Source organism: Sinohyriopsis cumingii, unplaced genomic scaffold (assembly GCF_028554795.1).
Source record: "Sinohyriopsis cumingii isolate HCF-2022 unplaced genomic scaffold, ASM2855479v2 utg000459l, whole genome shotgun sequence".
In the NCBI taxonomy this organism is placed as follows: Eukaryota; Metazoa; Mollusca; class Bivalvia; order Unionida; family Unionidae; genus Sinohyriopsis; species Sinohyriopsis cumingii.
Genome location: NW_028315902.1, coordinates 234,527 through 246,641, shown reverse-complemented (window position 1 = coordinate 246,641; position 12,115 = coordinate 234,527). Strand labels below are relative to the sequence as shown.

Below are 12,115 nucleotides of genomic sequence, written 5' to 3'. Positions count from 1 at the left end.
AACCATGTGTACACAGCATCATCTCATTTGGTATCTTGTGCAGTCCATGCTAATTTTTGTTTGATCCCATCATCTGAATCAACATCATATAAGTAATCCCGAAGTTTCTGCTCATCATTAATCCATCCTCAAAGTGTTGACTCAGCAATTTTTAGTTCATTGCAAACTTTGGCTCTCGCCTCACCATTATGAACCATATCTATGATGCACAGCTTTTCAGTCAATGAGTACACCTTTTGCTTGATTCCTTTACTCTCCATTGTCACATTTACAAATGATTAAGACACATTACTGATTGGTAATATATACTTTAATGATGCTAAGTATAAAAAAATGTGATACCATTTTTGATTGGTCAAATAAAATGAATTTTGATAACGTTAGTGACCACAAGGACTTATGCGCAGATTTGCATGCCTTTGAATTTTTTCTTTGTGCCTCCCTTGCTAGATTTGATACAAAAGACATTCAAAGTGATAAAACAATACAGGTCTCTTTTAACTGATTTTTTTAATGCAAGAAAAACTTCCCTAAGTTGTTGATCAAAACAAAGCCAGCATGTAATTAGGTTCTCACAGAAGTACTCGCCGGTTTCGATGTGATGGTCAATTGACTATATTCATGTTTTCATAGAACAGAATATGTTGTGATTATAGTGTTTACACTGAAATGGAATTAAAGGATTAGAACGTGACTTTCACATAGCAAGACATTTAATTGGTGTTTATTTCATTCTCTGTTGCCACCTCTTAGCATTTACAAGAAGTTTTCATTGATAGATATTTCACCAGACTGTTTATTTACAGTAATACTGACAACTATTTATCATTAAAAAAACTTACATAATATATGATATCTTATCTAGAACCTGCAAATTTCACTATATGGATTCTATCTTTACGGGCATTGATCACAGTTTTGATGATAAAACCAGCGATGTATCAAGGTTTAATTTACCAATTCTTATAAGCCGCACTATAAGTGGGACTGTGAGTTATCCAGGTGCGAGTTATAGAGGGAGTGGTGTATATGGAGAAATTCCTTTTATAAAATATTTTAAAAGACAAAAAGTCAATTCTTGCAGAATCAATTACTTCTTATGCTGGCATACTGTTTACAAAATGAAAGCTTTACTTCCTAGATGAATGAGTGTCAATTTCAATAAAACATAAATAGTGGATCTTTTTATAGCTCAACCCTCAATTAACCTTTGTGACCTCTGACCTGATCCCAGTTCTCAAGGTCAACATACCTAGAGTAAAAAGAAACTGCATACATTGCTTGTGTTACCATTCATATCTACTTACAGGAGCCTGCAGTCAATAAAAAATGTACCAATGTATTGTTCATGTCAATTTTAGTGGTTCTGGTTTTTTCCCCTTTAACTGTAGCCTTGATTTTAACTTATTACATTTGTAATATAGATTTCAGTCTATTTATGCATTTAAATTGGGAACTGGGATTTTTAAGCCAATATACAAGCTGTTATTACTGAAACAAATTTCTTCAATGCTGCAAAACCACAAAGTTGCTATAAAACCATCCCTTATATTTGACATCAAAAGGCATGCAATTCACTACCCTTACCCTGTCAAGTGCTATTTACTTTTAATGGAAATATACTTTAATTTCAATTGGCGGCTGAACTATTATCTTCTTATGCCTGTTTTAAAATTTATGGCAATAGATTGTCATTAAAAATAAATAGAAGCTTTTATGAAAAGTCAAGTGGCAGTGAGAATGGGATCTTAACACTCTGCCCAAAAAGACAGTTGTCCTCAGTTACTATATATTCTTTTGGGGTGTTCTGTTCCTGTGGCTTTTAATTTGAAAATGTAACATGTACTAACAGACATTTTTTTATATCGTATTTACTAATGTATTCTATGTACCCTACTGTGGAAAATGAAGAGAAAGATATGGTATCACAGCCTATGCTCTATTAGAAATCTTACAGGCAAGCACAATCTAATTACTGGCAAGTACAAGAAACTATGTAGAACAAGATCTGCCATCACACACTCTACACTGTCTGCTGGAAATCTTACTGGCAAGTACAAGAAACTGTGTAGAACAAGATCTGCCATCACACACTCTACACTGTCTGCTGGAAATCTTACTGGCAAGTACAAGAAACTGTGTAGAACAAGATCTGCCATCACACACTCTACACTGTCTGCTGGAAATCTTACTGGCAAGTACAAGAAACTGTATAGAACAAGATCTGCCATCACACACTCTACACTGTCTGCTTGAAATCTTACTGGCAAGTACAAGAAACTGTGTAGAACAAGATCTGCCATCACACACTCTACACTGTCTGCTGGAAATCTTACTGGCAAGTACAAGAAACTATGTAGAACAAGATCTGCCATCACACACTGTCTACTATCTTCTGGAAATCTTACTGGCAAGTACAAGAAATTATGTAGAACAAGATCTGCCATCACACACTCTATACTGTCAGCTGGAAATCTTACTGGCAAGTACAAGAAACTGTATAGAACAAGATCTGCCATCACACACTCTACACTGTCTGCTGGTAATCTTACTGGCAAGTACAAGAAACTGTGTAGAACAAGATCTGCCATCACACACTCTACACTGTCTGCTGGAAATTTCACTGGCAAGTACAAGAAACTGTGTAGAACAAGATCTGCTGTCACATGGCTTATGCAGGCCTTCTAATCCCAAAGTTGACAGGCTTCTCCATATCTCATGCATCAAGCTAACCACAAAGTTTGGTCCAGAGATTTATAAAACTAATGCTATTGGGATGAAACCACTTTTCTTCTTTTAGTCACAGTTGTATTAACCTTTAACCCCAAAATGGATAAGCTTCTTCCTTGCCTCAAGTGCAAGCTATCCTCAGAGTCTGATGAAGGTACATGTACTCAAGTTATGATGTGGACAAGGAGTTAACAGACTGATGGACTAACATCATCATAGCATGCTAAATTAGTGTGAAGAATAAGGGATTTTAAAGGTTACTGGTATATAAGGGTTTTTAAAGGTTATATAAAGGTTTTTAAAGGTTATATAAAGGTTTTTAAAGGTTATATAAGAGTTTTATGGGTATATAAAAGTTTTTTTAAAGGCTTATATAAGGTTTTTTTAAGAGTTATGTAAGGGTTGCAACAACAGAAGAGACCCATTCTATGACCTTTAGATTTTTCCAGTCATAGTGTAATGGGTAACACATCTACCTGTTACACAACACAGTGGCAGTTCAAATACCATTGTCTCCATGATATAATTTCAGTCTAAATTTATTGCACTGCTTTAATTTTGTTATGCAACTCTTCTTATTTACATAACTTGAAAGCTGTTTGCTCATAACATTAACTGTTTATCAGTAAGTCTAATGCCTATATATTGCTGTGACTGCAAGCTTTTACAAAGTATAGCTAGAGGGATGGGGAAATCTGTAGAACTGCAACATGACAACTGTTTACTTTGAATGTACCAATGAATATTCCTGTGGTCAGGTCAGCAGTACTTAGCATTAGACATCAAAAACAGGAATAAACTAACCCTTTGGCTAGAACATTATAAGTGATAAACTAGGTTAGTGGTCCATGATGAAAGAGATTTATAATGAATTTCTTTTTTTGTCTCCACTTCAGATTAATACTGTCTTAATTTGGCTTACATAAAAGCACTGGATATAATGTTTTCAAAAAATGTATGCATGTTTAGTCCTAACTGAAAGACTGGCCTATTGCCCAATGTATAGCCACCTTAAACTCTGTACATACAAAATAAATTAAATAAATAAATTTGAATCACTATTCCACATTCCGAAATATTTATTTTATAATTTTATGTCCACTCATTTGTACTTAAATTTTACACACTCAGTCGTTAACCTGCACGACTCACAACCAAAAGCATGTGGGTTCGAATCCAACTGTCAGACAAGATTGTGTCAGCCACTATGGTGTGTCCTTGGGCAAGGCACATTCCTCCAATAGTTTCAGCACTAAATATCCTATGATATGTGAGTGTCAACTTCAAAATAAAAAAGTTAAAAATAAAAGAATTTCTCAGGTCAAAATTTTAATAATGCTTTTGATTGCATATACATTTTTGCTGCTATATCATACACACATATTTAGTAAACTGATATTTTATAAATTCAATGGCACAAGAAAAGAACTTAAGAAAAAGTGAATACGCTTTCGTGAAACAAGGCCCTAGCAGGAAATTAACATTGCAAGTATAATTCTTTCAAAGTTTAAGGACCACATTTCTGCAACCAGATATCCCATTTGGTGGTGGGTGAGAACATTTAGTCCATATCTTCACTAGTTTATAAACCTTGCATAAAAGTATTTATCACAATTAAATCAGACAAGAAAAATGATAGAGTAGAAATGACACTCAGGTCATCCAAGAGTCATTTTAGCAATTTAACTGTACTTCCAGCAATAAAATAAGCTCAAACTTGTCAATCATAAAAAAAACACTCAACAATGTGAAAGATTATATTTGTAGTTGGTCATTGTATATTCTGTAGTATCAGGTGATTTTATGGAATTTACAGCCTTTGTATCAAATTATATTTAAAGCTGAACCTTCCAAATAATCATTGGTAGTAATCCTGTGATATCCACATCCACTACTATTTTAAAATTCTCCCAAATCTTCATTTAATAATGGGTTACCGGTAGTTCATGATAATTTTACCCCATATTTTTGAAAGGTACCTGTAGCCCAAGAAATATTCCTATCATACTGGCTTATTATGGAAAAAATACTACCATATGTTAACTGCAAAAAAAAGAACTTTAACTGCTGTAGAATAATGTACCTGCAGATCAGGGTCTATGTTGTTTCTTCTACTGAAAACTCCTAACAAACTGCACAGACCCAGTTCTGCAGGTGCATAATATACCAGCAGATCTGAGTCTGTGCAGTTTGCAGTTGGACTCATTTTGGAAGCTAGAATATATGGATGCAGCTATGGAACATTCTCAGAATATATTCATGTATTCATGTGACCCTGGGTCAACGAATCCAAAACGAGGCTAAGCTAGGCACCAACTTCATTTTAAATCGCAACCATGGCTACTGCAATTGATACTGGAAAGGGAAAAAATCTCGATGAATATTGTCGTGTTCCATTGTGCAATGGCAATGCTAGAATTCACATAGATTTAAGCTTCCACCATATTCCACCAGTAGTACGTGGGAAAGCCTGCCAGTAGCTTCTCGTGGGTCGGTGGTTCTTCTCTGGGTTTTCCAGGCTTCTTCCTCCACCAGTTATACTGGCCGCCATGTATAGCCAATCTTGTGCTGGAAAATGGCGTTAAACCCTACAACAACAACAGCAATATTCCACCAGTGAAGAGGATGAAGCTTGGTAGAAAATGGATTGTTGCAATACGTCATGATGAGGGGCCAAATTTTAAGGTAAGAAACTGGATGATTGTTTGTGCGTTTGTATTTTCTTGCAACTGAATGATGTAAAAAATCCAAATGCAAAATAGGTTCTGTTGATGAAGCAAATGAGTGTACGTATGTGTGTTTTATATTGGTAGGTTTCTAAAAATGTTACCCCTTAAGTCCCATTCCACAAAATGGGGTCATTGAAAACTGGGCATACCTCCACGCAGCGCATTTATATCAGAGATTATGAGTTGATGTAGAAGTATTAATTACAGAAAAAGTGAACTTTATTATCTCATTGAAAAGAAAAATAAAAATAGTAGAATGAAAATGACCATGATAGAGAAGAGAGATAGCACCAATACAATGTAAATGATGAGAGGACAAGTTGAATAAAATTATGGGAGATAAAATTTCAGTGGCCTGTGCTGAAATAATAATACTTGAATCCTTTTGTCATCTGTTCATTCCCTGAACTGCTGGAGACACCCATGATGAAGTTCTCAGCGAATGCAAAAGAAATATCAGGCAAACAGCTCAGACTGTTACTCAGTGTACAGCAGGACGCCATATTTTTTCTTGATCTGCCTAGATTAGCCTCATTTTCACGATACATTAATATTCATGAGGATCTCATTAAGAATGGTCTATAGTGCTTCCTTCTTGTAGCGGGAACCTAGCAGAGACTGTCTTACAATGAAGACCATGAAATGGGATTATTTACCATACCTGCCTTATAGCAGGAAGTATTATAATGAAGCACCATACAGTGAGGGAAGTGTTATACAAACAAATCTCCCTTAAAGGTCACCTCTGTTTAACAATCATCTGTCTGAAACAGCCACTCCCTGAGCCACTCAACCAAATTACTGCAGAAAAACACATCTACATGTAATAAGCAACCTTTTGTCCTTAAAAACAATCCTCTTTACTCCATTCCCGCAAGTGCTGTTTATGACTGTATATGCTGCATCAGGAAAATACTAATAAATTTTAATAATGAAAAGTTATACAGCACTTTGTTTTTTGGTAGGAAAAAAAAAGAACTTACTTGTAGATGTTGTCCTTGTTGATCCTAACTCTGTTCTCATTTTACAACTCATACCAGGGATCCTGTTGACCTAACCTTTAATTGTTACATAGCCAGGTGTCACACTCTGAAACTAGAGAGAAAAACAAAACATGAAATATTATCCCAGGTAAAACTCGAGCATACTTGCCAGTAAGTTTATGACATCTTGTGCTTTTCATTTTGTTGGGTATTGATTGCAAAAAGGTCACCCTGTTACATCCATTAAACACAACAGATGGCCTGTATTGTATGGTATTTCTCCTAAGGCAAGTCCAGCAATCCATCTTGTAACTTTTTTCTTTTTGTTTTCTTTTTTTGGTGGTGGCAGGAACTATCATTGAAAGTTTTCTTAAACAGAAATTTGTTAACATTTTATAAACAAGAGATCCAAGAGGACCTGGTGTCACTCACTCTTTATATAGCTTAACATTTAAACTGTTTCTCAAAGCAGGCTTATATACCCGGTAGTACTGTAAGTATTGTAACCTTGGTAAAACTATCTCCCAAACTTTCTACATTGTTGATTTTACCCATTTTACAATTTCCTTATAAAAATTCTTTCTAAAGATAATAATCAGTATGCACAGTCTCGTGCCCATAACCAAAGTCATCCAAGATCTTGATGTTATAAAAATATTTACCAAGTTCTGAAGCAATTGGATTGGATGAGGGATTGTCTCTGGATCTAGAAAGGTAACAAACTCAACTAATCAGATGCAAGGTATCTCATTAACATGCACTGATCTCAATTATTATTGACCCTGCCTATATCAATGATACACTGAGCTTAAGGTGGAGCCAAATCTGACTGGAATTTCAGACTCCAGAGTGGTAACTAGTTTAACCAGTAAGTCACAATTGGATTGGATGAGGGATAGTCTCTGGATCTAGAAAGGTAACAAACTCAACCAATCAGATGAAAGGTATCTCATTAACATGCACTTCATTAATGTCCTGATCTAGCTCAAAACCAAATTCATCCAACATCTTGACACCATCTGATTATTTAACAATTCTGATTAAAATTTGATGTGAACAATATTGCGGTTATATTTCACAAGTTCAGCCAATCATATAAATGGTCAAATCATAAATATGCAAGAATTTAATTCATAACTGTATACGTCTGAGATTTTGATAATATAATGCCATATTCCAAGTTTGATATCAACTGGATCAAACAATACTGACTCCAGAGTGGTAACAAACCATTGTTGTCATGGATAATGTATGAGGGACTTAGTACAATGTAAACTGGGCCATACCAGAATGAGCAACAACAAAAAATGAATGAAATGGTCTTATCATAAGGTGTGGATTGACTAGAGGAGAATTACATGCAGTTAACCCAGGTTTTTGTAAACAACATCACCCGTTTGGTTGTGATAAGATACATACCACGATACCCAGATGGTGATGCAACACATAACACAATATGTATCATGGTATTAACAGGTTATGCAATACATACTGCAATACACAAGTGTTGTTGTTGTTGTATGGTTTAAAGCCATTTTTCAGCACAAGATAGGCTATACATGGCGGCCAATATTAATGGTGGAGGAAGAACCCAGGAAAACTCCAGAAAGAACCACCAACCTACAAAAAGCTACTGGCAAGCTTTCTCACATACCCACATTGTCCGAATCTGAGACTCGAACCCACGCAGATAGAGGTGAGATGGCAGTGATCCATAACGGAGAACGCTTTAGACCACTAGGCCTCTTGGGGCCCCGTAATACATGAGTGATGACACAATATGTTTCACTATACTGACCCCTACCGTGTCCATTTTATCTTTGCATGTATTGCCCATGCCACTGTTTTGCTATTGTAAGCATGCAAGAAGGTTCTTAGCATCATCATTACCATTTTGTAGAATAAGCATATATGATTTTGTAATAAACTGTACATATGTAATTATCTGACCAAAGAAACCCAAAATATTTCCAGATAGCCCTAATACAGCTGATGGGTTTATATTTGTTTTTGTTGGCCAATTGGGTCTTATCAAGGCATTATGGAATCACAAGATTTACATATTAACATTAAATCTACAAACAATCTGAATTTGTAAAACAATTTTTAGAAATGATCAATGTATGATTAATTTAGCATTTTACATGAACCACATCCAACTAAAACATGGTTCTGGTGTTTAACCTCTGAAACCATTGGTTTCTTTTGCTGAGTAGGGGAACCAGTCACATAATTAATGTCTAACAAATGAATAATTATATGCAAAAAAATCATATAATATAATGCCATATTCCAAGTTTGATATCAACTGGATCAAAAATATAGACTCCAGAGTGAAAACAAACAATTGTTGCCATGGATAATGTATGAGGGACTTTGCACAATGTAAACTGGGCATTGTAAGAATGCAAGAATGTTACTAGCATTATCGTTACTACTTTGCACAATAAGCATATATGATTTTGCTATTAACTGTACATATATTGTTGTTGTTGAAGGGTGTAATGCCATTTTTCAGCACAAGATAGGCTACACATGGTGGCCAGTATAAATGGTGGAGGAAGAACCCTGGAAAACCCCAGAAAGAATCACCAGAAGCTACTGGCAAGCTTTCCACATTGACAGAGCCTGAGATCTGAACCAATGCAGACAGAACCAACAAATCTGTACCGCTTTTTTGGACAAACAAACACTAAGGTCTTCAATTTTCTTTGTTTTTCAAACATTAGTTCATATATGGTATCTCGCAGTGCATCACCTTCAAATGCAGTGCTACAAGATTGATGTACTATCACACTCACAGTACAATACGTATTGGTATATTTCAGCAGTAGTATAGATACTGATGCAATATATCATGAAAGAAAATACATATCAATGATTTGTTATATATCTTAAGCAACTGACTAACAACTTAACCTAATAGGATATGTGAACCTGGAACTTATCCATGCTAAAGATTATCTAAACATACAAGGATATTCATTCAAATTAGTCAAAGATCAAATTAAAGCTTAACTTCTATGTTTGTAAAACACTGTACTCCTGTGTTTCCCTGTTCTGACATCCACCCTTAAGAATGAGCCTCAAGGGTAGGTCCCTATGAGTAAGAGCTACCACAGCAGGAAATGTCAGTTGGGTATGTTCATTTTTTTCCCTCATGTCCAGTAAGTTTGTACATGGTTATAGGATGAAGATTTTGATTACTCCCAAGTTATGACCCAGGATTAAGTCCCTTGTTAGGTCATGAATGGACTCCAGGGTCAGTGTCATTTCCATTTGTGATTCAGTCTTATCACTCCCAGTAACTGTATATGTGAATTATCAAGTGAAGATATTAAGCTGTGACCTAAGTTTAAGGCCTCTGAGAGTAGAGATTGACTCAGGGTCAATATACTGTTGCATGTGTTTGTCAAATTTGTGTCCCCAGCCTAACATCTAAACTCTGACCTCTGATTTATGCTACAAGTCGTGGTCTGTGGTCTTAAACTAAGTTACAGAAAGAGTGAAAACCAACCTGTTTTTTAAAATTGAACAAATAATTTATTTCCCAACAACACAATGTGAAAATTTAAAAAGAATTTACAGTATTGTGAATTAAATCCAAATTATGATCCAAAAAGTTCTAATTAAATTTCAGTAATGTTTAAAAAAAGTAGTGGCCCAGAAAGTGGAGAGGTGCCAACAGTCTTTTGATGAATCGCAATAATATCATCCAAGATGTTCTTGTTTGCATTCACTATAATTCCAAGTTAATGTCTCTGTCCAAGAATATTATTGAGCACTTTGTAATTCCAGTGAATAATAATATGAATAAATCCAAATCAAAAACTGAACAAAACAATACAAATGATTCAGGCTCAGGTGTTATCACATGAATGTATAACTTCTCAAGTAAACAACATGATATAAAAAGATAAGATGCAAAAGTATAACCAGGGTGATGATCAAAAGCCCATTTCTTGAAAATTCTAAGTTGTTGACAAAATAAAAATAATTATCTGAATATCTGCTCCACACTCATTGAGAATTTTTTTAGCTGTGTAATATTTGTCCACGAAAATGAATGGCTTTACTAAGGTACACAATGAACATGATTTTTAACAACTACAAATTACAATCAAAGAGAGATCATGATAAAAAAAGTTAAAAAAACCAATACCAACTACACATATATAACACCTGACCTTTGAAGACAGAACCCCGATAAAGTATTCAGCATCCCCCAGAGTAATGGCAGATAAGTGTACATTGAGTTTCACTAACATATCTCAAACAGCATAACAGACTGCAAAAGAATGATGAATGGACATTCATATACAAATACAAAAATAGAAAGATTGATATACAAAAAGGCAAATACTATTTTTCACCACTCTTTGTTGAGAGGTGGGGAACAATGTAAGCATATTATTTCTTATATATATCAGGAGTACCAAAACTGATGCCTCTTGCTGGAGATTTTTTACCTAAAAGTAATATGGCAACCAGATACCTATCAAATCTACTAATTAAATATTTAAGGAAGCTATAAAAAATTTGATCAAAATCAGTTTTGAAATGAAGAGGACAGTGCTGACAAGCTCCAGCCAATCAGATGGAAGATCACCTCATGAATATACATCATTCTCTCATCCTAGATCTTCATAATACAAGCCTATTTATTTACCATGCTTGAGCAGTAAGTGAGTATGCAGACAGTTGAATCTTATCCTCGAATGATTCATGCTGATTATGATGAGAATTGGTTAAGGGGTTTACGAAATACAAGCAAAGAAAGAAATTTAAGCCAAAACCTAAACTGCAATTTTCTATGACAGTGATCTTGACTCCATGATAAAAAGGGGACAAGCCAGCATGTCAAAGAGTGAATTGTCTTAGCTTTATAACAATCCTTGCCAGGTATGATGAGAATCCATTGAAGGGTTCAGGAAACATATCCAAATGCACCACAAAAAATATATAAAAGTAAAGTTAATGTTATGTCTTATTCCACACTAACATGGACTTGACTAAAATCAGATGCACAGTGATTTGTTGAATTCACATCTTCAAATGATTACCATAATATGTACCAAGATTAACAGTATTCCCTGAAACACCAAGACTATTTGCATTCACAATATTAACAGTATTCCATGAAACACAGACTATTTGCATTCACAAAATAAACAGTATTCCATGAAGCAAAAACCTTTTTTAATTTATTGTAACAGTAACCTTGCTCTTTGACATCTGAATCCAAAATTAGTAGGAATCTTCTTTACACCAAGTTTAAGATATCCACAATCTTTGATAACCATAGATGATGGAAAACTCAAGTTGTGGAACAGAAACCATTTTTCTTCTTTCACACAACATAAAATTGATTTTTGATAAGCTATGCCAAAAATAAACAATCTTTCTTACCCCAAGTGCAAGTCATCCAAAACGTTGCACAACTGTAGATTGTAGAAAACTCATAATTTGCAGAAACCAAGTTTCTTCTTTCTGTAAGTGACCCTGACATTTGACCTCAGGACCCTGAACTTGACTGGGTTTTTACACTAATTGCAAGCTATCCACAAATTGTGATAAATGTGGTTAGCGGATAACTCAGTAAACCATTTTCTTCTTTTAGTCACAGAGACCCTGACCTTTGAGAATGAAACCAAAAGAGTTCTTTCTTACCCC

The 12,115-nt window shown here is 34.9% G+C and overlaps 1 protein-coding gene across 1 annotated transcript in view; it reads right to left on the bottom strand.

The window, feature by feature from the left end:
- The window catches only part of LOC149773989 (inactive tyrosine-protein kinase transmembrane receptor ROR1-like), a 467,815-nt gene extending 461,245 nt beyond the window's left edge, over positions 1-6,570 (bottom strand). The window contains exon 1 of the mRNA XM_089945925.1: positions 6,443-6,570. Coding sequence (XP_089802051.1) covers positions 6,443-6,494 — 52 coding nt within the window. The 5' untranslated portion in view covers positions 6,495-6,570. The remainder of the gene's footprint in view (positions 1-6,442) is intronic.
- Between the last annotated feature and the right edge of the window lie 5,545 nt (positions 6,571-12,115).